The sequence below is a fragment of the Drosophila mojavensis genome, unplaced genomic scaffold (genome assembly GCF_018153725.1).
Source record: "Drosophila mojavensis isolate 15081-1352.22 unplaced genomic scaffold, ASM1815372v1 contig_49, whole genome shotgun sequence".
Classification (NCBI taxonomy): domain Eukaryota; kingdom Metazoa; phylum Arthropoda; class Insecta; order Diptera; family Drosophilidae; genus Drosophila; species Drosophila mojavensis.
Window position 1 is genome coordinate 2,958,493 of NW_025318872.1, and position 26,170 is coordinate 2,984,662.

Below are 26,170 nucleotides of genomic sequence, written 5' to 3' on the forward strand. Positions count from 1 at the left end.
AATAATTTCTCATAATATTGCCCACTGCGCAGTTAGCAGAGCGCAGGCTTATGCGTGCGTGTGGATGCATGTGTATGTATGTGTGCATAAAAATGCAGAATGATTAGAATATCAGCTTAGAGAGTTCAGGGTATCTCCTAGTCGAGCAGTCTCGACTAGAGCCTTCTTACTTGTTTTTTTTTTATCATATTTGATCTTATCTCTTTCATAGACTGTTTATTGTTGCGAAATTAAAAAAATACTTATTTCAATTTAATAAATATGTCCCCATGAATGAATGAATGAGTTCTCATAGGTTATTAGTAAGGTATTTTATCTTCGTAACACTGAAGATATTTCGTTTATTTTGTACGTAGTCAATGATTAATATAAAAAATGTAGTTGGCTTCTTTAATAATATCCAATTGTTAATTGGGTTAATGACATTTGTAAAAAAGAAAATGATCTTCATTTGTTGAAGCAGAACAAAATTTCAAAGTTGTATGATTAATGGACTCAAATAGGAGAACATTATGCCGGAGAAAATACCCGTGATAAGGACGGCAGAGGCAAACATACCGGCGGTTATTTGATATCTGGCATGAACAGTGCCTGGTGCATACATCATTCCCAAGGAACTCAAATAGCCGGAGCTGTACGACATTATTATCGCAATCAACCAATATACCCATTCATTTGTTATATAAACGGGCAGAGTCCTTACAATATCCTTCGGCGCATAGTTGCAGAACAGTAGAAGGGGTATGAAGACAACTCGGAGCACAACTGGAACAACAAGATACTTGGGCTTGGGCCACTGTACCCAAGATGTGGTGAGGCTGCCCAGCATGGCAAATACATTGAATGTGAGGAAGCAGGTGACAAGCGTGAAATATTTGCTGCCTATGATAAAATCATCGGATCCCTTAATGTCCGAATGGACGGCAGGGAAAACAGCCAGTGTGACAAAGAAGGTGAAAAATACGTTAAAAAGCTGTGGCGAGGCTTTCTTAAATATTTGCCAATAAGGAACATTTAATTGAGATCGGGAGTCCGATTTCTTTTCGTTATTCAACATTTCGTAATACCGATAGAACTTGGTCAACGGCAGCGCAAAATAGGTATCAAAACAGAAGAGCAAAATCAAAATCGCAGTCACGAAATAATATATAGCCGATGTACGCATCGAAGTGAAGAACGTCGCACACAGCATTGACATAATTGTGGCAAAGCAGCCGCTAATATTGGATCCCAGCACAACGGCACCCGTATACTTGGGGGGCAGAGCTGCAACAAGACCGTAAATTGTACTCTGGTAGATTCCATTGCACTGCAAGAAGAATGAAAGCAAATCACAAATTAGTTAATTGATTCAAAAGATATTTATATATGTATTTTTTTATTGACCAATGAGAAATGGGCCGAAGTGTTTCACACGAATAACGAACAAATGCCATTGGTTAATACGATGAAGTCAAGTTCGGATTTACTCGCATCCATAATTTCTTTCGTTTGAATTGTATGAAGTGAAGTCGGTGTATGAATTTGTATACTAGATTTAAAAAACTCTTAATTCCGTTGACTGACCTGGAGCATATGCAGTAAGAAACCCTCATCGAAATTTTGAAGTTATTATTGCATTGCTCCGATGTTTGTCACACGCTCTAAAAATAATTAATTTATATTCTTGAAAAGGGCTCACAGTTAAGTCGATGTAGTTTTTCTTCTTCTAGTTGGGCACTTATCCTATTGATAATTATAGATCCCCAGAGTGGGGAATTATTTAGAATGCAAGAGTTTTTTTTTTTTTTTTTTTTCGTAGAGAACAATTTTTTTTTGTGACTTCCAGAGGTTAAAGATTAAATGACAATTAAATCAATATGTTCGTAGCGGTACCGACGAGACTGTAGATGCGAATCAATAGGGCCATCTGTTGGATTGGGGTATTAAACTTCTGTACTAAGCTACACACAATTTACTGACAGAGTGCCCAATACATTATATATCAATACTTACCATGTTTATAAGTACAATTGAGCTCATAGTTGCCCAAAAAAATATGCCGGGCCACTAAAAATAGACAGAAACAAATAGGATTGCTGTACATGTATATACATATATGTAATTGTATATAAATATTGCAAGTAACCACGTGCGTACCTCGTATGAGTCCAACATGGCCAGCACTACGGTGATTATAAGGATAACGATTTCCAATAGAATGCTATAAACAATGCGAGTTGTTAGATCACCGCCGAAATTAATGAATATATTTATCCAGTTGAAGAGAACATTTGGAATTTGCGATGCAAAGCCTATATTCTGCATAAAGTTGCCGCGATAGTTAACTTCAGTTTTGATCGTGTAATTTTCACCTAGCTTGAAGTCCTCGAAATACGATTTCGCTGTTATAAACATATTCCAAGGCATTAGCGTGCCCAATCCATGAAGCATAAATATGAAGAAGACCAACTTGTATTTGTCAACTGGCGGCTGCAGATTCGATACAATTTTGGATACTGTCGAGCATTTGCCTTTCGGATCCGATTTCATCTGCGACTCCCACGAGGGATTAAGGGTCACCGGCTGTTTGCCTTCGATGAAAGGCGATTCTTCACCTTTGCCGACAACCATTTTGCTTTGCTTTCCTTTTCTTTTTCTATTTTCTTTCCGGCTGATTGCTTTCAACAACAGGCGCGGCTCCAATCAACTCTTAATTAGCAGTTGCTGGGGTGACAACAGGTTAGTTATGCGAGTACTCCACAAACGAGTAGGGGCAGCAAAGTCCAGGGCCTGTTACGTCGGCCTCTGATGTAAGGCAAGAGAAGGCACTTCTTTGCTGATAGATTAAAATTTGAAGCGGTTATTTATGAAATCTCTGTCAATAGATTGCGCTTATTTATAAACGCATGTTGATAATCGCGTGGCTTGCATAAAACTCGTATTTCAGAAAGCGTTGCCACCTTTTTCCTAATTTTCGATAGCCGACCGGTTAATTCAAAATATTAACCTGCTTGAAAAAAAATAAATAAATAAATAAATATGGCTTTATCAGTTGAAAATATTATTTGATTTATTCAACGAATAAGGGCTTTTGTTAATATAGATAAACAGCTCCGAACTTGGAATGACTTAACTCAATTACTCTTTATTAGAATGATAAAAATGGAAAAGCAAATTTTACCAGTTGTCACTAACCAGAGTGCAGTTGTATAACAATAGTGATAAAACCACTGTTGTATCTCTCCACTAACCAGATCTGGTTAGTGATCTCTCTAATCTAGTTCACTCTACATCATCCCTGCCGATTGCAGTCCATTTTTGACCGATTGATTGTTATCGATAGCTGAATTTTTTGTAAAAAGCAGCGTGCTGTCCTGTTGCTGTTGACTTAGCCGGAATAGATTTATCCGCGATGGCGATAATTCAGTTGGGTGATTATATTGTCATTCAAAGGCAAAAATATACCAAATTGCAAAAATTTGGAAGTCTCGATGCGACAGCAACGTTAGGCAAGGAACACCTGGAGTTAAAATCACTGCTGGACCAGCCATACGGCTCGACATTTAAGATGTGTGTAAAAGAATCGAAGGCGGGCAAACGTGGCGCACAGCGACAGCACAGTCTTGAGCTGTGCACCGAAAATGAATTACGAAGTATTAGAGACGTGCTCAATATTTCTAGCAGTGGAGCCGACAACCGGGATATTAGCGACAATGGCGAGGCACAATCGCTGAAATCATCGGTAAGTGAGGCAGCAAATGACTGAATGGTAAATCCTTATAAGCTCGCTTTTATTCTTACAGGACATCGAGCAGATGCGTGAGGAATGCAACGAGTCAAGCAAGATCATTGAGAAGCTAGTGGAAAACTCGAAAACGTTTCACAACCGCACCGAATACTCACAGGATAAATATCTGCTGAAGAAGGAGAAGAAGTATTTTGAGTTTGTCCAAATTCGCCAGCCCACCATACGTCTAATGGCCGATATATTCCATCGGCAGGATCCGGATAAAATCATGGGCATACGTGTGGATACGCTCTCACAAATTATATCCTACTCGGGCATATCCGGTTTTGGCAACTATCTGCTGTACGAGAGCGGCACGAATGGCCTCCTTCCAGCAGCCATGCTAAACTCTATGGGCGCTGGCACAGAGGCAACACTGGTCCATATGCATCCAGGCAATGTGCCACAGAAGCAGGCGCTACTCGCTCTGAAATTGCCTTTCGAACAGCAACAACGTTGCATATCTGTTAATTTATATTCAGTGCTGCGTGAATTCTACCAAGGCGACAAGCCAGAAGCGACAAAGTCGTCTGGTGACGAAGAGAAGGTTGAGGCTGTGACTGAGACTGAGGTGACTGCAGAAGAGCAAAGCGAAGGTTTTGAACCCAGTAGCAAGAAGGTTAAATTGGAGTCACCAAACTGTAAGCAATCCTTTTCTAGCTTAGCGAATCTTCCATCAAAAGCATCCATTTTAACCCAATGCACTGCCTTTACATGCAATTTTAAGAAAAATATCTCTCAATCGATACTGCTGACTAGATGATTATCTGCTTCAATCAATTCATCTTTTGCTTTTTTAATCGAATGCTTTCTGTTCTCCTAAATCTGTAAGCTAACTGATTTACCACTTGACTAATATTGAATCGAAGTAATCCTCGTTTGAATCACATTAATCTCTGCTCCCTCTTTCTTTTCCAAAGCCAATAAAGCACATCAACGTTGGCAGGTGGAGAATAAGCGCGCTGCCGCTTTAATGAATGAGAAATTCGATAGTCTAGTAATGGCTGCCAAGGAGCATCCTTCGAGTATATTGCAAGCATTGTTGCCACTGGTAAAGCCCTCGCGACCCGTTGTCATCTTCGGCACGTGCAAGGAGCTGCTCCAGGAAATATACATGGATCTGAAGACAACGGGCAAAGTGACAAACCTACATCTAACATCCAACTGGATGCGCACGTATCAAATACTGCCCAACCGCACTCATCCGGAGGTCAACATGAGCGGTAACAGTGGATATCTCTTGACGGGCTACACATTAAAATAGTATGCAGCTCCAGTAGAATTTAGAAACTAGTGAAGTAGTTAGCAATCAAATCACAAAAAACTCTTTATATAACGTATCCTTATGTTTGCCTTAGATATATGAGTATCTATAAGATTATTCAGCGTAAGTTACAATAATGTCATAATTGGCTCAAATCAGTCAATCTGATAAGCATTTTATTTAATGCTATTAATAAAATAAGAACAAACATTTTATGATTGTATATTAAACAGAAATTAAATAATTTGAATATGTTCACATGTATTTATTTTCTATTGCCTAAAGGAATGTAAATAAAAATTAACATGAGCAAGTAATATTCTAGTCTGGTCAGAGAGAGTCTGGAGTCAAAGGATCTTAATTTGATACTTAAGTGCGAAATGTTTTGGCTTTAATGCTGCGGGGATACAGTTTAATAATATTTATAACAGGACGCGTGGTAAATCCCATAAGGTATGTACTACATATGTACATATATATTCTTGAGCAAAGACGAGTGGTGTCGATTTAGCCACGGTAGACTGATTGATCGTATAAATCTAGCTGGAGCTAAAGACTTGAATTTTTTGAAGATCGAGTATCTCCTTTAAATCGACAAGGTTCCTTAATATTTCCGATTAAACATCCATTGTTAAGTCACATACTGAAACTACCAACTAATTTCTAGAGGCGATGTTGGTAGCGGCGCTATAAGTCGTAGGATCGACACTTACCGATGTTCAACTCACTGCAAACACCAGACTGTGTTCACAGAGGCGTTGACCTGTTATTTATCTACTTTTTTTTTTTTGCAAACTTGCTTGCTTTAGCAATTATGAATGAAACACTATATATATTTAGCGACAATAAAAAAAATAAAAATAAAAAAAACACACCTTTCTATATTTAATAAACATAAACTGATTTTTCTAGTTGTTTTTACTTGTTAGACTATATTTTTGATTTTCTCGATTTACTGTGAATGAGCTCATTCCCAAATAAAGAATAAAACGTAATGCAAAATGTGGTAATGCTATTTTGGAACAACAATTGAATGCATCATTTCATTCGCTCTTTCCTTCGGCTTCCCATAGTCTCTCTTTTTACCTATTGTTTATTCGTATATATTTTGTGAGTTTCCCAATTATGACGATCTTATATCTCTGTGATGGAAGCTTCATTGATGTACTAATTCCAGAATTTCTGCATCATTTACGATATTTGGCCATTATGATTCTGCTCCGATTCGATTCACTTGACACGACTAAGTAATCCAAGTGGACAACGAAGCACTCATACTATATTTAGTTTTTTTTTTTCTAGATTTCTTTCAAGAAATACAAGTGTCTTATACCCTATCAATAGTTTTAGAATTCAATGTAATGCAACGTGCACTAAGCAGCAGCTAGTAGTAGTAGAAGTAAATCGTCGATCCGATAAAAATGTAAACATTAATCTATTTCTAGACTAAAGGCAATTATATATAAATTCCATTCATCACTAGAATTCAGTTTTTTTTTTAAATTTCTGATAATATCATGCAATGTTCTATGAATACCTTTCGAGTTTGGGTTTAAGCCTGTGTTTTAGTAGATCAGTTCAATATTTCTAATTGTTCTAGTGTTGGAATGTGTATGTCAAGGTGTCCCAGTGCAAGCATGTGGAGGTGTGTCCATGGACGTTATTGTCTGTGTGCAGATATATATGAGCAGGTCTGCGTGTAGATACAGCGCCCCATTTGGGTTGTTCGCGAAAAACAAATAAATAATGTTTCAAACAGCGGGCACATTCTTGAGCACAAAATAATGTCCACACTCGCAGCGCTTGGGAGCGCCCTTCTCCAGCCACATCCACTTCGCTGAGCGATCCCCAAGGCAGATGCAGCCGACAATACGGCCATCGAAGGCGGAGGGCACCTCCGTGGGATCATTCTCCCTGCCGGCGCCCCGCTTCATGGGCTTCTTCATAGACCACGGATCGGTGCAGCCGGCCTTACGCAGCATCAGTTCCCGCTTAAAGATGCCCGTGGCCAGCTCCAGGTCATCCGTCAGCTCTGCGCCAGGTAAGAGGACCCATTAAGACTAGCTGCAGCTTCACACCCGGCCTACTTACGCTTGTTACTGACTGGCGTAGTGGCAATGCCACGATTAGCCACGCCCACGAACTCCTTGATTCCAAGAGCTCCTAGCACACGCTGCAAGCCGAGCTCACGCAGCAGCGCCCCCAGCTTCCGTTCGCCGCGTTGCGTGAGCTGCGATACGAGACGCTTTGATGCGAGCGGAGACTTGAGAAGGCGCGAGATAAAAGACGACATCCTAGCTAACTATATTCATCTACATATACTATATGTGTCTATATATTTTTATAATTTTAGTTTACGTTTTATGAAAATGAATTGTATATATACGATTGTAGCTCAATGTAAAATTCACTTCCCGACGAAGTAAATATTGAATGAGCTAGCAGCGGAGAATGTTGACAAGGATATAGAAAAGTTGTTGGCCTACTTCGATATCGTTCAGATCTAATTACAGTTCTCAATGGGTTTAAGAAATGTAGCTATGTGACTGCCAGCCTTACGGACTATAAAACTATACATTTGAGATTTACTTATTCTAGTATAGTAATACGCCATTCCGAAAAATACAATTCTCAAAGAGTCACGATTCACAGTTGGAGACCTCTTTAAAGTATTTGCTAGGTTTAACATTTGTTTAAATGTAGTTTATTTAAACGTTTTTACACGTGTCTCGATTGCAATCAGCGTGTCCAGCCAAAACGTAAATAAAAGCTTCATCCAGACGCGGTGCATATGCATTTTGCATTTGGTTTCGGTTTTTGTTTCAATTTTGGTTATTTGGATTGATGTTTGTTTTTATTTGGAAAGCTATTATGTTGACTTTTAGCTTAATAGTTGTTGTTTTTATGTGTGTGTTGTTTGTTTGTGTTATTAATTGGTTTATTTAATTAATTAATAATAACTTTAAACAGCTGCCTTCTCAACCAACTTGAACCAGTGGCCGCACTCACAACGTTTCTGGTTGCCCTTCTGCAGCCACATCCACTGCACATAGGTCTGATCCTCTTCGCCTGAAAGTTCATGAGAGAGTAGATTATTTTCTCCAGCTACTCATTATTTTCTTCTGCTACTCACAGATGCAGCCAACAATGCGGGCATCGAAGGCCGATGGAATCAGGTTGGGGTTCTCCTTAGTGCCAGCACCGCGCTTGAACACCTTCATGTCGAAAGGATTATCGTTGCCGGCCGCCTTCAGCAGCAGTTCACGTTTCTCGATACCCGTGGCGTGTTCCAACGGGTCGTTCATCACTACGGAAAAAGGAGAAGCAGTTAGTTGAGTTTATCAGAAGCCGAGCCCGCAATTTATGCAACGAGTATATTGTAGTAATATAAGCCTACTTCTTGTAGTCAGTTTTCACTGAATATTCTTCGATCACTAACAGTCCTTTCACTCACGTTCTTCATACCCTCTGTAAGCATACCTTACATCTGATATTATATTTAAAATAGGGTATTTTAGCTTCGGTCATTTTTCTCTTGTTAAGATACAAACGGCATTTTCACTGTAGTACTTTCTACATATGACGCTCATATCAAAGAGGATAGTTTGTCTTCGGTCACTCAGCGCTTTTTCGCTATAAGCCCCTTCACTCCGCCCCTGGTTACATTAACCGCTTGCTGAATCAGCTGTGTGCGCACATTGATTATATAAAAGGCTTAACTCCTTCGACATTAACACGCACAAATACACTACTGCCAATTATTAATGTATTAGTATACTAGCGATAACGAAGCAAGGTGCGAATTATGATTTTTGCGTTTTTTTTTGAATTGGCATAGAATGCAGAAGCAAATAACGTCTTTGCACTGGACGCAGCTATTACATAACCTCCACCATACAGTGACACATTTGTTGGTCATTAGAAATGTAGATAAAACCTTGTTGCACTCACAGCAGGCTCTGCATCGCCTTTGATTTAGATTTCTATTATGTAATATGGATGATGGAGGCGCTGCCTTGGTAGCGTTTCCCTTGCCACACGGACAGTGCGAACGTGACGGCTGAATTGCGCGTTTTTATTACTTACTTTTGCAGGTACGCACGGAGTTGTATGTCACATTTTGGCGTGCGGCAGCACGAAGCGCCATGCGTCCACAAATTGATGCCATTATTGTTCGTTAAGCAAAGATTTGTTGATCTTGGAAAGCGTTGAACAACCGAATTCTTTCGTAATTTTTCACAGCGAGACTCAGGGCAGGTGTTGATTAGTGAGTGGTATACGGTGGTTCGCAACTGGTTCGATGATGGAGTCGATTTCGGTGCACTATCGAACTGGTGTTGCGCAATCGTGCGCATAGATGCGCAGCAGCAGTGCTGCCAGATATTTCGATAAAAGAGCTATGCCGCTAAAGTGGCTCACAAGTGCGGGTTATTGAAAAAAAAAAATATATATATATGCTAAAAATTTATTATTTCTGTGATTAATGTGTATGCAAAGGCGACTTAATGTGTTGGATATTTAATCCGCTCACTACGCTGTGCGGCTCTTGGAATTGTTTTGCCGGATATTGCTTAGCAACCAAAAACTGAATAACACATTTAATGAAAATTTAATTTATTAAAAAGCTTGAAAAATGTCTCAAAAACCTACAATTTGTTTTGATATATCTAAAAATGAACGTTTTCAAATAACGGACAATTACAAAATGTTGCATCGCAAGCTAAAGGCCAACTGGAATGTAGAACAGTAAGTGAAATGAATCTGATTAGATTAAGAATCTGATTTAGATTGATATAACTTATTGTATAACATTATATCCGATTCATAGAAACGAAATTGAGCTAAACAATGAGTGCTTGGCACGCACTAAGATTTTCGTATTGGCTGGACCACAGGACCGCTTCACCGAGGAGGAGTTCGAGGTTCTCAAGGATTATGTGGAGCAATCGGGCGGCAGCTTGTTGGTGCTGCTCGGCGAAGGAGGCGAACAGGAGTTCAATACGAATGTCAACTTCTTCTTGGAACAGTACGGCATCTACATCAACAGCGATAACGTAGTGCGTCCGCATTACTACAAAAATTTCCATCCCAAGGAGTGCATCGTGGGCGGCGGCGTCGTCTGCGAGTCCATGTGGCGACAGCTGCTCAAACGGGACATCGAGAAGGTGGACTACGACTTCAGCGATGAGAAGTACAAGATACACTTTCAATATCCCTACGGTGCTACTCTAAATGTCTCGGAGCCAGCCAACGTGCTGTTGACCACGGGACCTGTCGTCTATCCCTTCAATCGTCCCTTGGCTGGCTACTATAGCAATGCCAAAGGTGGCAAGATATTGGCCCTGGGCTCCGGATACATATGGCACGACAAGTACTTGCAGGACAAAACGAACGATGCCATGCTGGAGTATATGCTCCAGCTACTGGGCACCGATGAGATAAACTACACGCACTTGGACTTCAATGATGTGGAGGTTTGTATTTCTTATGCATCCGGCTGGAGATGGATATGTATATAAGTATTAAATCTATATATATAAATAATCCACTGTATTCAGTTATATAAGAGCATATTTCTTAGTTGATAAGAGCTATCTTTGGGTATTACATTTCTGTTTTACATTAATCTTTTCCGTTCGCTTTTCCCATAGCTAAACGACAACAAACACTTCACGGACCTTGCCTTTCTGGCCGATATGCCCAAGGCCTGCTTGATTGACTCCATTGGCACGGAGATGCCCTCGGACTTTAAGCAAATGTTCGACATGTCGCTCTGCTCTCTGAGTAATCGGTTGCTGAAGGATGTGATCGACACCTACACGCAGTTGCATGTGAACTATGAGCCGCTGCGCATAATTAAGCCGCAATTCGAAATACCTTTACCTCCGCTGCAATTGGCCACGTTTCCGCCAATTTTCAGTGAGCCGCCGGCGCCGCCGCTCGAGCTGTTCGATCTGGACGAGACCTTCAGTCCGGCTCGCTCGCAGCTAGCTCAGATAACTGGGCAATGCCTGCAGGCGCTGCGCTCCAAAGAGCCGGCTCGGCGAGCGCCCAATCAGCGCGAGCTGGAGAACTATGTGAAGGAGTGTGCGCGCATCACGGCCATCATCAGGGAACAGCAGGAGATGCCCGCCCGTGAAATACTCAACATTGTGGCACGCCAGATCACCAGCTATGCCCCCTATGCTGAGGACTAAAACCCCCAGCAGGTGATCCATTTACAATAATTAGCAAACATTGCACATTCCGTGCAACCTCTAGCTATCTCTTTTCTTCAATACCCTTAGAAAGGGTATTACGACTGTGTCGAGCTATGTGCGTCTAGAATGAAGTAATTGGAATCATCTCTATCTATAATTTCTTATTTTGTAATCAGCTTGTAAGAAGTAATATAGAAAATATATGTATAATATTTAAGTCTTATATGTTAAAATTCTGTCAAATTATATAATTAGACTATGATCAGTGTAGCGTTATAATATGTATAGCCTCTTTACGTTATTCCCATCAACTGAGTATTCTAGACATAAGAAATATTTTTGATTGATAGATTCATTTTATTTCATATATATGTAATAAGATAGATATAGATAAAATAAAATAATATCTATATATTAATCAAAACTATTTCACATGTCCTGAAAACATAGTTGATTGGAATAAAGTAAATAATATTACGCTAGGTAGAAAATATAATTTAAATTATGGAACAACTATATATCATACATACATATATATATATAAATACGCCTAGAAAATCACACATTCTTATTTGGTTGCATGAACAGCCAATTGAAGAACTATTTTTAGTTTTACTAGTTTAGTCATATACCTAAAAACTTATCAATATATTGTATAGTTATAAAATATAAACATGAGTGCCTATGCCCTCCTATTCAATAGTGAATTATTATCCAAATTAAGATAGGCAGCTCATTTTATAGCTGTTCCTATTCAAGCAATTGCTGCAATGAAAATTTGTGAATTTTCAAGACAAATGAAAAGTTTTTTTATATGCTTAAGATCTGTTTGACTAATAGTGTAATGTATGACATATATATGCATGTATGTATGACGTATTATGTAGAAATTTATCGACTAAGTTTTCAATGCGCACTACGATTTATAGAAAATTTGTTGTCTTTTATTTACTTTGCTCTCTCTGTTTGTATACAATGTCGCTTAAACTATATATTTACCTGGGTATACCTGCAGAGTAGTAAACATTCGTATTCCTGCCTTATTCTTTATTAAATTTGCTTTTTGTCCAAATCAGCATAAATTGTGCTTTTCGTTTGAGGAGCTCTTTTTTTTTTTTAGTCAAATTGTAAACCAAGTCCATTTTATGTAAACATGTTGGCGACTCGTATTCAAACATGGCCGGCGTTCTCTCTACACTCTACACTCTGTACCCAATGCCCGATCCCTATGTCCCCTGCCGCCTCCACAGTTTGTTCGAAAAGTTTGCTTCAATTACGCAGAAGGTGCAGAACGTTTTTGGTCCGTAATACAAAACCTGTGGGAAGTAAAGCTATATACTTACCAAAAATCCAATATATATATTTATAACCAACAAAATTATTGTTTACTGCACTTCATTATTTTTATTAATATTTCCCACATACGGAATGATGGGCGGAGGGAGTGGGGACGGGGGCCCTTGTATTCCCTTTGGGAGCCTAGTTGTTTGGTTTTTAGGTGGCGACAATTTGTTTCTGCTTGTTGAGAGGGAGGGGGTGCTAATTGTGTCGTAGGGGATCGCTGAGGGGTGTGTTTGAGCGTGTGTGAAACCGCTAGTTAATGCATGTCACAACAAATGCCTGTCATCAATCGCTGCTCCCCGATGCTCCAGGGAGCTGCCCCACCGAAATGGGGCGCAACTGTTTGCTAGAAAATATCCTGTTGACAAAAAACTCGGCAACTGACGCTTGTAAATTTAATTCTAGTTTTTATCACGCCTGAAGGAACCCTCAAATACAAAAAAAAAAAAAAAAAAGAAAAACAGAAACAGAAACAATTCTCTTGAGCTTTCGTTCTTCTTGAGCAGCTGCAACTCACGCCAACTCGTCCTTATTGTTATATAAGCAGAAAACATATAATAACATAATTTACATATAATTTTTGACACTTTTGAATCTAACGCTTAGCAAGATATTGAAATATTTGCTGTGAGAATGGACTTAAATGAATGCATTAAGTATGTTTGATAATAATCTGAATAAGATCAAAATTATTATAGTATCTACATACAATATATTGGTCTGTCTACAAATTTCTTTGATTTATTTAATATACACTCCTCTATCATCTTATATTATTTACATATTAAACCTACGATGCGCACTTGAATTTTTCTTTTGTATATATGATTATGATTAAGTAATGTGTATATGTAAAATATGTGCCTAAAATATATGAAATGAAAGCCATTTTTGAACAGCATTATTGTGGGACGGCTGTGAAAAACTTACTGTACCTTTCAGCTCTAATCAGTCTATTACTAAAAGTTCGAAGACCAAAATAATTAATCTGTTTAATTGCATCTTATTATATAGTTATTGTATGATAATGCATTTTGTCAATTGTCCCATAAATAAATTCGTTTCCCATCTTAGAGAAATCATATATAATGCCCATTTGATACATGTAAACTGATGCAGGAACTTGAGATGAACCAAAATTTGTAGTGTTCTTTTATTTGTATTATAATTATATTTAAAATTTGCCATAACTATATATTTTCATATTTTAAAAGTTCAATAACGGTTAGTAACCACAATTGCATTGGGGCATAGCTAGCCAGACTGGCAAATTAAGTACCCCCTCGGGGCTGTTGTTTGTTAATAATAAATATTTTTTCCTTAGGCTATAAAATTTATTTTTCAATTGTTTATCTTTAAGTTGGCTCTAGTTTTGTCAACATCTTAAAAAAAATAAATAAATAGATATATGTTTATACAGATATTTGTAAATAAATGGAAATTTCTACCTCAAAGCAAATAGTTTTGTCATGTGTCTAAATTCATTGGAATAAAATATCAAGTCAAAATTTTGTTGTATAAAATATTTCATTGCTCTACGGATTTTAGTTAATAAGAAATCAATAGCTGGGACATGTTTATGATGGGCTTTGTTAAGAAAACTCATATACCATTTAATGTATCTTTAAAAATATACCTTTTAAAGTATATTCACATAGAGTTTCTTAAAACCCTTTAAGGTCTCTGCGAAAATAATATTAAGTTTTTAGTATATACTATGTACATATATATTTCATACTTACTTTATATATCATTATTGCAATTTATTGTTTATTATCTCTCGAGGCTTTCTTAATGACCTATTAATACTGTAGAATAGTATTAATAATTAATAATATTATTTTTTTTTAATATTTCACTTATATTATTAAATAGTCTGCATAGCACTGCATCTGTGAGGATCTTTTCTAAATTTCTGGGCTATTTTTTTCTCATACATATATATAAATAAATTATTCTCTGTGTCTCGTGTTTTGTATACTCCATAAATACTCTTCAGTTATAATCAATCAATCAATATTCCCACAAGCTTTTGCTTTTCCACAGTCCATGGCCCTCATTCGGTGGCCATTTTGTTGACCGCTAATTGTAGCTTGGGTAGTGTGTGTGTCTGTGCATGTGTGAGTGTGTGGGTGGCACAGAAGGAGCGGAAGGGGATCTTTGGTCCGCAATAAGCTGCAAGTAAAAAGTATGAAGAGGTTGGGCTGAAATACGATCTGAGCCAAGTAGGAAGTTACCTTGAGTGCATTTCTACATATTGACAGTGACAATGCTGTCCACGACAACGTTGTTGTTGTTGTTCTTGTTGTTGTTGGTTGTTCATTCATGGTTTCAGTGCAGCAAACAGGTTCACAGGCTCAACAGAAGCCGCACAAGTTTTTCCTACCATTCGCTGCGGCTGTCGCTTCTTTCACTTTAAACAGAAATAAATGAAAGCAAAGCAAAGCAAAGAGAGAGAGAGAGAGAGAGAGAGAGAGAGAGAGAGAGAGAGAGAGACAGAGGCTAAAATGGAAATGGAAATTCAACTGCATTTGCTCGTATCGCAGACCATTTGCCAATGTCTGAACAGCTGTGTTTGTTGTACTTCCGCCTCCGCTCGGTCGTCGCCCCTTTCCACCTCCACGCCCGCGTCCGCGTCCTCTGCGTGCAAATATCATCATCGGAAAGTCAAGAGGTTTGTTTGACTTTTGGCCGGCATCCTTTTAGCAGCTGTGATTGCCGACTGTCTGGCGAGTTCATATTCACTCATAAATTATACAGTGACTGACAAAAGTTATCGCACACAGATACACACGGGCGCACATTTGTCACCTGTGCGCTGAAAATTCGGGGAAAACCCTCATGAAAAGCGTGCCCTGATGCGGGTCGCGGACGAACATCATTTTAATTAAATTACACCACCAAAACGTGCGACATCACAATAATTTTCATTGTCAAAAATTGGACAGCATAAAAAACCACACGTCTGCATCGTATATCCAACAGATACAACAACAACAACAGCAGCAACAGCTATCGTGACAGCCACAACAACAACAACAACATCGTGGGAGCGAAAGAGCTAGAGGAAGACACACACACACGCACACACAATGAAAGAGAATGTAAATCAATTAACAGGTAAACGGCCTAAAGCATCTAACATAAATATTTCATTTAACCCTTAAGTGTTTCTTGTTTTATTTTATTATATTATTATACTATCTCGCTTAAATAAGACTTATAAGGCAGGAAGACAAGCCATCTATATTTTTGTGCTGACTCCTTTCCTATTAAAGTTCCTTAAAATAAATATTGTGCAGTTTGCAGCATTAATGAATGAGATGCTCTATGGAACTGTAGATTTATAGATTTAATACTATATATCTATCACGACCTACTGATCTCATCTAATATCGTACTGTAGCTTACTGAACCATAATTGATTTAGATGATTCATCAAACCTAATGATTAGAACTGTAAGCTATGTAAGTTCAATATGTTTGCAATGAATCAGGGGCTAAAACTATAAGCTTGTCGAGTTAGGTTTTTGAATGTGACTCGATAGGCTGTTCATATTAAAATCAGCCCATCGCTTGGCTTATTCATAGAACACAGAACATATGCCGGGGTCTACGCAATGCGACTTCACTGGCGTGAATCACTCTTTTTTTTATTTTTCAGGTGAAAATTCACGCCATATTCGACGGAACTATAACCCTATAAGGTTTGTTCTTAATATTTTTATATTAATCATTTTATCATTAGGTTCAAGTAGATATGTTGACATCACTTTTTGAATGTGAATATGTTTTTTTTTTATATGTACGGAGTATTGTGTCTGCCTTTGTAAAAAAATATATGGGCCCGTCGAATATAGACAGGCTTGTATATACCTAGCTCTGATCTTTAAGGAGTCTGTATGCTATAAGAGTCTTTTGAATAGTCAATGATAAGAGAATTAGCAGTAGTCAATGTGAGATTTCGATTAGACTAGGTACTACCTGTATGGTATATACATGGATATACTTAATTCCAAATTAATTTAAGCTTTGAGATGATGTATTGGAAAAGTCAAGCTTGAACTGCTATGTATGCATATCTCATTTACATAGCTCTTACAATATGGACAGCAATAGTTAGTCAGTTAATCAATAAGTGAAAGTCATAGTATTGCGTATCCAAAAAAAAAAAAAAAAAATAAATAAATAAATAAAATAAAATTTGCAGTCTTAACTTACAGGTTTGAAATTGCAATTTTATTATATTTCAGATAGTCGAATCTATATTATTACTTAACCCGTGTAGTGGCACTCACACAAGGGTTAAACATCGACACCGTTGACCCACGTCTTCTATCCCTCTCTCATTCCCTCCCGCTAGGCACGCTTCATTGTCAACTTTGGCCGTTGATGTTGTTGTTGTTGATTCAGCTGTCTTAGGAATGGCTCATGGGAACCTTGTTAAACCATTATTGAAATAGAAAGCTTGTCTATTTTATGTGTGTTTATTTTCGGTGATTGTTATTAATTTGTCATAAGGCCGCAACACGCTCTAATGATGCGTGTAAATGCAAAATAAATGACCAGCCCGGCCCAGCCCAGCCCAGCCCAGTCTTGACCAGAGGCAGCTATATATAGCTACAGCTCCAGCGAGCAGCATTTGAAAAAAATTTAAAAGCGCGTGTACAATTTAAAATGAAATAAAATCAGAGTGTTGCAGCTTTCGAAATTTTATGAGCATGTTGCGCTTATTAGCTGCACTGCGAGAAATGGCGACAGGCCAGCAGCAACAACAACAGCAGCAACAACAACAACAACATCAACAAAAGCGACAACAACAAGCTCGACACGCATTTCCACGGCTAATTTTTCACGCACGCTCCATGCCCCTTTGTGCCCCCCTTTCGAGGCAATGCAAACGACAGCGAGCGACAGCTCCTGACCAGCCACGAGCTTGGCATGCCCTTTCACATAATTGAGCAACAGGGTATACTCTAGATGTTGGCAGAGTTTGTAACAAGCTCAGGAAAATCCTGATTTAATTGAACTTTTTATTTTATTTAAAATAAAAAAATAAAAAAAAAAAATAAATAAAAAAAAATATATATATATTTTTAAATTATATATTTATTAATTATTAACTTTTTAAGAAATCGTATATCATTTATCTATAGACTTTAATGGCATGAAAATAAAATGTGTAGAAGTTCAAGGCACTTAAATAGATGGCATATCGATTCGTTGCTTAGCCCAGGCGAGAGCCGCACAGCCTGTGCACTTAGAGTTTCAACCAGGTGCTATGCTAGACAAAAATAAAAAAATAAATAAATTTCTGTTTTCAACTAAATTTATAAAGCTTCTAAGGTAGCTAACAGGAGTAAGTGATTTTGTTCATTGCAATTTTATTCAATTCTCATCAATAAAGAAAATCAAGAAAACATTTTTTTTTTAAATATAATTTTAATGGATTTTTATTTTTATTTTATTTTTTTTTGATTAGAAAAATTTGTAGCGAATTTATTTGTTTTTTTTTAGGTTATTCACGTTAAAAAAAAAAAAAAAAAAAAAAAAAAAAAAAAAAAATAAAAAAATAAATAAAATACAAGAATTTTTCGCTCTTAAAATACTTTTAGTGGAAGGATGAAATATTTGATACAAAAGCAAACGCTCTTCACACTACATGTCTGCATCTGTATTGTATTATTATCATTATTATGAGATAATATAATAGTATAATAGTATCATAATAATAATAGTATCATATTTTTTATTTATAATTTTTGTAATGAATTGTGAACATTATCTTTAAGTTAATTCGAAAAAATTTACTACTTTCTTGAAGGTAATTTTTTCTTGGCGTTGTTCGCCATATCTTCAGGAAGATATTTTCACTTTAATCTTATCGAGCAACTAAGGAATTTGTTATCGGCAGTGTATTAGTGCGTTCGCTAAATTCCCATTTAGTTAGTTTGTCGCTTTAGTTGTTGTTGGTGTTGTTTTGTTTGGTTTTTGTTTTTTGGCACAACGACACGCACGAGAAATTCCAAGAGATAAGCATCGTGTACGACAAGGTGTATTATGGACCCGAGTCCGATACGCAGTCGAGTGCCATACTGTTGACTCTGTTAAATTGTCAATATTTATGGTTTTAGCCGTTGAGCTTGACTTGTTAAATGGGTGTTCCAGCCGGAGACAGGAGGCAGCAGCCAGCAGCCAGCAAGCAGCAAGCAGCAGTCCAGGAGGCATCCAAAAGCTGGGTAGCTGCTAAAGCGTTTAAATACAAAACGTGTTGGCTCGATAAGCACGCAACCAAATCGTGCCTGATTCGTGTCTGATTCGTGCCTGTTTCGTGACTTCAATTCTATTTTTGACATGTGCCTGTCAAAGCTCTCTGCTAGAGTTTAGCTATCAAACAAAGTAGTTTATTTTCATAGCTGATTCGTGAGTGAGTGAACAAATGCACTTATTTAATAGTTCACAACGGAACTTCTTTGTCGAATTGAACTAGTATTGTTGTACTGTACTTTTTATTGCAGTCACGACGCCATTTTGTTGTTTCTCTTGTGCAGCTATCTCGCTCGCACGGTGTGCAGCAAAGCATTAAAGCAGAAATGCGACATGTCGTCAACGAAGCTATAAAAATGTCAAAACATGCTACAAATAAAGCAGAATTATAAAGAAATCTAGCGAGAAAAAATAAGAGAGGAATTATTAAAATGATATACATACTCGTACACAGACAAGACGAAATGCTTTGTTTGCGACGCTTTGCAAACCAGTCGGGCAGTCGACAACTCAGATACACTGCAGATTGAGTTGCGCGAATATGCTAGACATTTTCCACGCTAAAGTTGATTATTATCCAAAAATATTTGTTTAAACTTGCAGAGGTTGATCTTATAAAATGTAATGTCAAAAATCTCAACAAAATTCATTTAAACTTTCTTTATAGGACCGAACCATCGAAGCTTTAGAAATTGTGTGCATATTTACAGTTCAGCTAAAAAATTGTTTCTACTGTTATATTTATTTTTGTTTTGTTTGCCTTTGTGCAATCTTTAAATACTTATTCTCCCGTGATTCTTTTTTAAGTAATTATGGTTCTCCGTCTGTTTGAGTATGTTGTGTATAAGCTTTATTATGTTTCTCTGTCACTTGCAATATGTCTGCGTCTCTCTTTCGCTTCCTCCACTTTATTTCTGAATTCCTCTCTGTGTCTTATTTTTCTCTCTGTATCTTATTTTTCTCTAATTTTCTCTTTCTGTATCTTTCATTTATTCTTTCTATACTACTCTCTCTCTCTTCCTCTCTCTCTCTTTCTCTTTCTCTCTCTCTCTCTCTCTCTCTCTCTCTCTAAGTCATCCAATGTATTGCTGCCTGTCTGCTTATTTATATTCATTAATTTTCATATCTCCCTCTTCCATCTATGATTCTTTCAAAGTTTGCTTACGCGAAATGTCTCTCTCTCTCTCTCACAGTTTCTTTGTCTCTCTCTCTCTCTTGCCTTTGCTCTCTCCTTACGTCTCTAATTATCTTCTGCAATTGCATTTTGTCGCTCAATCTGTCTATCTCTCTTTCCCTCTCACTCCCTAAATTTCTAAATCTCTGTCTCTTATTCTATTCATTGGTATTCTTATTGGAATATTGGGGATATACAGAAATTCTCATTCAGTGCAGATTTAAAATAAATTTTATACATTTTCTTCGTTTTATAAAATCACCTATATATTTCATCTTTTCTCATTTAGAGTAGAGTACCTGGCTATCATTCATCCCATTCGATGCCAATTTTTCTATATAATGCGATAAGAAATTTCTACTTTTCGTTGTTGTTGCTTTTGCTGTTGCTCTAGTTAGCTGCGCATCTTTCATTATAGGTGTTGCTGTTGTTGTTTTTTTTGTTTCCAGGTTGATACGTTTGCTGTTCTTGCGGTTTTTATGGTTTGTATTTTTCGTTGTAGTTGCCTTTTAAGAAAAGGCACTGCAAAGGCGAAGCTTTTTAGCGTTTTCAACATTTTCGAAACGAGATTTGAAATTTTAGATGTGTGAGATGATTTGAGCCGAAAATTATTAAACCCTTGCCTTTGGCGGCAGGGAGCGTCGTTCAAAATGCCATAAGTCACACCTGATCATTTGTCAGAGCTGTAATATAGCCAAGCAAACGCCCACCGTGCTAGTAGAGGGGCGGACGGGGGCGATGGTGGAGGCGGGGCAGGTCTAGTTTTGCCATAAATCAAAGCGCTGCATGTTAAATTTGACGCCACATAAAAATGCAAATCGTATGCATATATAATAAAATATAATTTTTATAACTTAATTAAGCGAGCTCCAATCGAGCCCGGAGTCTCGAGGGGGGCGCGACACGCTGCGCGCTGTGGCTTGTGGCTCATTTAACTGGCGCCAAGTTTCAAATTGATTTTGGCCAGCTGGTCGACATTTACATGACAAAGCCGGACAATCGGACAGTCGGACAGCCGGCTAGTCGATGTCGTCCGTGATAAGAACCAGTGCTTATCAAATGACCAACCAGGCAGTCCGTCAGTCTGCCGTCAGTGCGCCAGCCGAGTGAAGGTAGCAGCAGCAGCTCATCGCATCTCATCTCGTTTCTCGGAAGGCCCATCAGAGATTGAAGCAGCGCGCGTACGTCTGACATGGCATGTAATAAAATAATCTACCTCTAATTTGGGTGTCGTTTACACGTGCCACAGATCCAAACTCCGACGCTTGGCATCTGGGTCGGGGCAGCTCATTAGGCGGCTGCAATCGCTAAATCTGAAACAAGACTTGGTATGCAATGGTCGTGGCTTTGAAACTCCACTTCAAATTGGAACTGGCATTTTCGGCTTTTTCTGCTCTTAACGGAATTTGAAAGTCCGACGTTTTTATGAGCAGAAGTTACGATATTTTCGGCTGATTAGCTTCTACTTTCTCTCCTACGCACATAACTCCTATGGCTTGGCTGTACCTACACTTTTAAATTCCTTTGAAAATGTCCTAACACTTAGATAAGACAGTAGGCAGACTATCAATCAATCAATCAATCCCTTCTATATATCAAATATAGTTAAGCAGTTGGGCTTTTGATACTAAACATTATCTGCACCTTCTAATTCAATTCTGATCAGTTTATGCGTTCCATTGATCAATCAATCATGTAATATCTTCTACATAAGAAATATATTTTTCCAAATAAAATCTGGCTAAGACTTTGCACAGAAAACTTTAGTTTTATAACCTTTAATAATTTGCCCTTTAATCAATACACTAAATATAGCATAACAAATAAATCAATCAATTATTTGATTTCTTCTACACATTAGATATAATAAACCAGCTGAAAATTTGATGCTTAACTCATTCTCTCCGATACAGCTTTTAGTTAAATTCAGCATATGGGCTAGTCTTCAATCAATCAATCAATTATTTAATATCTCCTACATAAGAAATATAGCCTAACAACTGCAACCTGACCCAACTGTGCCGTGTTTTCAACTCAGATAAATTGATGAATATTTTAACTTGAATGTACATTACTCATCAATCAATCAATCAATTATAAAAACCATTCCAGCACACTAAATATAGTATAACAAATTGTATCCTTAGGGCATTTTACAATACCTTCTCTACTTGCAAACTGTGAAAAAGCCTTTCCTCAGTCGGATATCAAGTTATCAATCATTCAATCTCTTCTATTTACAAGGCATAGGCTCTCTATTAAAGCTTGTCATTTTCTCACCTTTTTTTTACTCCTATCAAAACTCTAACTATATCTTTTGAACTATTTTAAGCTATGCACCGACCATCAATCATACAGTCAGTCTGTCAATCTGTTAAGCAGATAAACTCTATAGCTGTATTTTATCAACTTTCTTGACATTCAAGCCTAACTTCCAGTTAATCCTACAATCATCTACACATTTACTTTTCTAGCCATTCTTGGATTTTTAGATATTCTGTTTAGACTTGATGCGAACATATTAGTTGGGCACATGCCATCAATTAGAGGGTTCTCCCGCTATTCTGGCTATTCAGTAAACGCCTTGACCCCGCAATTTGTCACTGGGCTCCTTTGTGTGGCTGACGTCTCAGACATTTATTTATATTCATGTGTGTAATTTGCTATTTTCTTATGCTTTGCTCCTCTTCTTGATTTTTGTTGTTCTCTTTTTGAGCGACACTTGACCCTATCAAATAATAACGACTTGTGTACACGACTGGACTGGACAGGCGTTGGAATTGGTGACTGTCTCGAAATCTGGCGCCGCTTACACCGCCAGCGGCTAAACAACAAAAATGACGAAGAGAAAAAAGAAACATCAGCCAAATCCATATACAAAAGTCAATAAACTCGACTGTGATAAGCGAGCTGCGGGCGACACCGCTCAAGTTGGGGGAAGAAGGGTGTGGGACTCCTGATCGAAAGAGTTGGACTAGCTAAGACTGCTAAAGGACTGCAGTTGCAGTTCAGCACTTAAGATAGCTAAAACGTCATCAGTGTCTTCGTTTCATATTAATTATGACATTCTCATTTAAGAACTTAATATTTTGGATTTAACTTTGCTTGAAATTTAATTATTTGTTTTTCATATAAATGAAAACTAAACAAGTAAGAAAGCTCTAGTCGAGACTGCCCGACTACCAGATCCCCTGAACCCTTCGAGCAATAGCTGTTTCAATCATTTTTCGCGTCTTTCTGCTTACACAAGACACACACACGCACACACACACACACGCATACACACACAAGCATACACACACATATACTTTCAGATTATGATTATAACATGGATATGCATGTATTAGCCAAAGCACAAGTCCCTAGTATTTGAAATACGCCTTTTACAAATGTGATGTTGAGGGGGTGAATTAGGGGTAAGGGGTAAATTTTGACAAAAACCGAAATTGTATAAAATACATATAAGTTACATATAAAATTTGGAGACTCTAGCTTTAAAGATGTAGGAGATTTAAAGTTATTACTGGTTTTCGATAATGTTTTAATCGATAACAAAATAAGCGGCAAGTTATCGATATTTAAAGCAAAACTCGATATGCGCGTGATATACACGAACCTAGGAAAACAATTCAAGTCTCTTGCTCTTATATCTTCTGAGATCGACGCGTTCAAACATACGGACAGACGGACGGGCGGACAAAGCTTAATCGACTCAGCTTGTCGCCCTGATCAAGAATATATATACTCTATGGGGTCTGTCACGCCTCCTTCTGCCTGTTACATACATTTAACAAAACCATTATACCCTGATAAAAAGTGATGTTTTATAATTAAAATAATGATTAATAAGAATTGCAAAATAAGCTAACTTTAAAACAGATTTTATTGAGGTCTAATTGAAAAATGTTTGACTTGCGTAATTTAAACTTTTTGTACCATCCAGAATTGTTTAATTTTTTCGTTTCTTAATTTTCGTACGTTTCCGTAATATTTTTTAGTACTAATACAAAACAAATATGTTTTTGCGACGCATATAATTATCGATAGATATCAATATATTCAAGCTTGCCTTTCCCATTTAAACTATAGGTCAAGTGTAATTGACTTTTTTCTTTTACTAAAGAATTATGTTCTTACGTTATCCCTTAATTATCTGAAATATCTCTTTCTATCTATAGATAAGATATAATGCTGTAACGGTGTTGTGTAAGAACAGCTAATTGCATTTATATCACTGAGCTTTCTATAACTGTAATAGTATATTTTTCCCAATATATTCATAGAAGTTTAGTAAACATTTATTCATCTCTTTATGAATGCAGAGCTTCACATAAATACCTTATATTTATTAAATGTAGATTTATATTTCATTTTTATACACAAATGATTCCTCCAGTTACTCCAAAGAGGATTACCTCTCACCTAGCCTCAAGATTCGTGCGTCTTTGTTTAGTCGAGAAGCCAAAATAGTTTTATAGAGGGTTGCTTGATTAACTGTGCCCCTTTCTTTAGCCATATTTTTGATAGGTTACTCTGCGAGTGCGGACCCTCAGCTCTTCGATACTCTCTTTTATTACATTTTAACTAGCTGAACCCTTGGCCCCAGCTGAAGCGACGCGTTGACTCATTTCAGTGTTTACTGTGTGTGAGCCATCGCCAGCTGGGTTTCCTTTTCTGTTTCCCCCATCCGACTTACTGTCAACTGGCGCTACAGCAAGCCGTTTGGCATAAATTATAAACGCACGGCGCCCAGCTCGGTCCGGCCAATGTAAACGGAGTGCCATCCACGGAGTCTGCGTATCCCCTGTATCCCAGCGCCAACTCCAACTCCAGTTCCAGTTCCAGCCTCAGCCTCAGCCTCAGCCTCTGCATCAACTTCAACTTATTCCAGCGATTTTTAACGCGCACAGCGGGTGCCCATTGTCCGCGGCAGTTAAACAAGACGCTTTTCAGCTCGTAAAACACGGCACTGGATTTAGCTGGGTGTATTAATGCCTGTTCGCTGTTAAGAAGGGTATATTGGCTGTCTGCTATAAGAGTCGCAGTTTAGTTTGAGAGGCAGAGTTAACCCTCATCAGCTTGTTTAATGAATTAAAATTTTTAATTACTTACTATTGATCTAAACTATTTAAACTATGAGCGGGTCTTTTGTAGGGGGTTACCACGCATAGTAAAGTCCTTCGATAAGTAAAATCGTTCATTGAAAATCTCGATATCATTTTAGCTCACCTCAGATGCTATAAAACTTTGAGCGGGTATTAGATAATCGTGTGACCCCATTTCATAATTCCAACTAAAGTTTGATCAAACCTTGAATAAGGTATATGGGCTTTGTTTAAAGTGTGGCAGCATTTAGTTTGAAAGCTTGGTCAATAAAGGAAAATGAAATAACAAAGAAATCTCCTAAAAATAAATCGAGTAATCAGGATGTAACATGAATATATCTAGACATATATCTATATATTTTAAATGTAGATTTGAATAATATATCCAGCAATCCCTCAACGTCCTTATTGATCTGTAAAGTCTAAATATATCTATAAAAGAAATTTTGATTAATTTCTCTTCTCATTCTCGTTCATTTGCTGCTGTACTCTGAGCGAGTATTAGGCAGTCTATCACGCTCCACTCTACTTTCATATTTGTTTTCTTTCTGTGGTATTTTGGTTAATAAAGTTATTGATTTGTGTTTAAGTGGCGTGGGTGAAACGCTTGGCCGGCAATGCTGTGGGTCCCCCTTTTGCGTCCTATAAGGAAAGGTGCCTCAGACCCAAACAAAAACCTCGACAACAACAACCACAACACCAACAACAACAAAAGCAAGAAGTAGAAATTAATGTGCCACATTTGTGGGCAATCTCTCTCGCATTTATCAGTTTATTTGTTTTATTAAATGCTGAGCTGCATTTTTGTGGAGGGCTTTAAGCTGACGCCTGTCAATTGCGACATGAGCAAGTCACGTAGGAAGGCCCCAAGCCACAGCCACCCAAACCGGCCTCTCTGCGCCCCTTTATCCGCCCGATTTGGGGCGTGGGCGGGCGGCGCGTTTAAGTAGCTTAAACAGACGCGGTGGTCCGAGGCATAACTTTGTCTAATGACTCGGAAATCCGTCACTAATAATAAAAGCCAAGGCTATAAAAGGCAGCGAGCATTTG

General features: G+C 37.8%; 5 protein-coding genes across 7 annotated transcripts; 2 read left to right on the forward strand and 3 right to left on the reverse strand.

Moving 5' to 3' along the window:
- Positions 1-296: 296 nt before the first annotated feature.
- LOC6578003 (equilibrative nucleoside transporter 1) lies at positions 297-2,954 on the reverse strand. 2 transcript variants are annotated; one of them, XM_002003898.4, is made up of 3 exons: positions 2,140-2,947; positions 1,996-2,049; positions 297-1,309 (listed from the first exon to the last, which is right to left on the reverse strand). In XM_002003898.4, the coding sequence occupies exons 1-3, from the start codon at positions 2,611-2,613 to the stop codon at positions 473-475; spliced, it is 1,365 nt and encodes a 454-aa protein (XP_002003934.1). In that variant the 5' UTR covers positions 2,614-2,947; the 3' UTR covers positions 297-472. The 2 variants fall into 2 exon arrangements, with proteins under 2 accessions (XP_002003934.1, XP_043865084.1); XM_044009149.1 differs by lacking the exon at positions 297-1,309 and adding an exon at positions 1,343-1,909 and having other exon boundaries at positions 2,140-2,954.
- Positions 2,955-3,322: 368 nt separating this feature from the next.
- LOC6578004 (tRNA (adenine(58)-N(1))-methyltransferase non-catalytic subunit TRM6) lies at positions 3,323-5,256 on the forward strand. 2 transcript variants are annotated; one of them, XR_006357317.1, is made up of 4 exons: positions 3,323-3,724; positions 3,786-4,410; positions 4,497-4,596; positions 4,690-4,782. XR_006357317.1 is itself a non-coding variant. In XM_002003899.4 (3 exons), exons 1-3 carry the CDS (start codon positions 3,395-3,397, stop codon positions 5,031-5,033), a joined length of 1,299 nt encoding a protein of 432 aa, XP_002003935.1. In that variant the 5' UTR covers positions 3,323-3,394; the 3' UTR covers positions 5,034-5,256. The 2 variants fall into 2 exon arrangements, 1 of the variants encoding a protein (XP_002003935.1); XM_002003899.4 differs by lacking the exon at positions 4,497-4,596 and having other exon boundaries at positions 4,690-5,256.
- A 1,193-nt stretch (positions 5,257-6,449) lies between these two features.
- Positions 6,450-7,616, reverse strand: LOC6578005 (cytochrome c oxidase subunit 5B, mitochondrial). The gene is made up of 2 exons (XM_002003900.4): positions 7,125-7,616; positions 6,450-7,065 (listed from the first exon to the last, which is right to left on the reverse strand). The coding sequence occupies exons 1-2, from the start codon at positions 7,324-7,326 to the stop codon at positions 6,785-6,787; spliced, it is 483 nt and encodes a 160-aa protein (XP_002003936.1). The 5' UTR covers positions 7,327-7,616; the 3' UTR covers positions 6,450-6,784.
- A 105-nt stretch (positions 7,617-7,721) lies between these two features.
- Positions 7,722-9,305, reverse strand: LOC6578006 (cytochrome c oxidase subunit 5B, mitochondrial). The gene is made up of 3 exons (XM_002003901.4): positions 9,120-9,305; positions 8,167-8,340; positions 7,722-8,102 (listed from the first exon to the last, which is right to left on the reverse strand). Exons 1-3 carry the CDS (start codon positions 9,199-9,201, stop codon positions 7,996-7,998), a joined length of 363 nt encoding a protein of 120 aa, XP_002003937.1. The 5' UTR covers positions 9,202-9,305; the 3' UTR covers positions 7,722-7,995.
- Positions 9,306-9,397: 92 nt separating this feature from the next.
- LOC6578007 (intraflagellar transport protein 52 homolog) lies at positions 9,398-11,456 on the forward strand. The gene is made up of 3 exons (XM_002003902.4): positions 9,398-9,779; positions 9,862-10,507; positions 10,685-11,456. The coding sequence occupies exons 1-3, from the start codon at positions 9,667-9,669 to the stop codon at positions 11,228-11,230; spliced, it is 1,305 nt and encodes a 434-aa protein (XP_002003938.2). The 5' UTR covers positions 9,398-9,666; the 3' UTR covers positions 11,231-11,456.
- Positions 11,457-26,170: the final 14,714 nt, after the last annotated feature.

Coding starts and splice junctions, on each gene's coding strand:
- LOC6578005 (XM_002003900.4), bottom strand. CDS start 7,326: ATGTCGTCTTTTATCTCGCGCCTTCTCAAGTCTCCGCTCGCATCAAAG. Junction 7,066..7,124: donor TACGCCAGTCAGTAACAAGC/GTAAGTAGGCCG, acceptor TACCTGGCGCAG/AGCTGACGGATGACCTGGAG.
- LOC6578003 (XM_002003898.4), bottom strand. CDS start 2,613: ATGGTTGTCGGCAAAGGTGAAGAATCGCCTTTCATCGAAGGCAAACAG. Junction 2,050..2,139: donor CCATGTTGGACTCATACGAG/GTACGCACGTGG, acceptor GTCTATTTTTAG/TGGCCCGGCATATTTTTTTG. Junction 1,310..1,995: donor CAATTGTACTTATAAACATG/GTAAGTATTGAT, acceptor TTCTTCTTGCAG/TGCAATGGAATCTACCAGAG.
- LOC6578006 (XM_002003901.4), bottom strand. CDS start 9,201: ATGGCATCAATTTGTGGACGCATGGCGCTTCGTGCTGCCGCACGCCAA. Junction 8,341..9,119: donor CTCCGTGCGTACCTGCAAAA/GTAAGTAATAAA, acceptor CTTTTTCCGTAG/TGATGAACGACCCGTTGGAA. Junction 8,103..8,166: donor CCGCATTGTTGGCTGCATCT/GTGAGTAGCAGA, acceptor ATGAACTTTCAG/GCGAAGAGGATCAGACCTAT.
- LOC6578007 (XM_002003902.4), top strand. CDS start 9,667: ATGTCTCAAAAACCTACAATTTGTTTTGATATATCTAAAAATGAACGT. Junction 9,780..9,861: donor GCCAACTGGAATGTAGAACA/GTAAGTGAAATG, acceptor TCCGATTCATAG/AAACGAAATTGAGCTAAACA. Junction 10,508..10,684: donor TGGACTTCAATGATGTGGAG/GTTTGTATTTCT, acceptor CTTTTCCCATAG/CTAAACGACAACAAACACTT.
- LOC6578004 (XM_002003899.4), top strand. CDS start 3,395: ATGGCGATAATTCAGTTGGGTGATTATATTGTCATTCAAAGGCAAAAA. Junction 3,725..3,785: donor CACAATCGCTGAAATCATCG/GTAAGTGAGGCA, acceptor TTATTCTTACAG/GACATCGAGCAGATGCGTGA. Junction 4,411..4,689: donor TAAATTGGAGTCACCAAACT/GTAAGCAATCCT, acceptor TCTTTTCCAAAG/CCAATAAAGCACATCAACGT.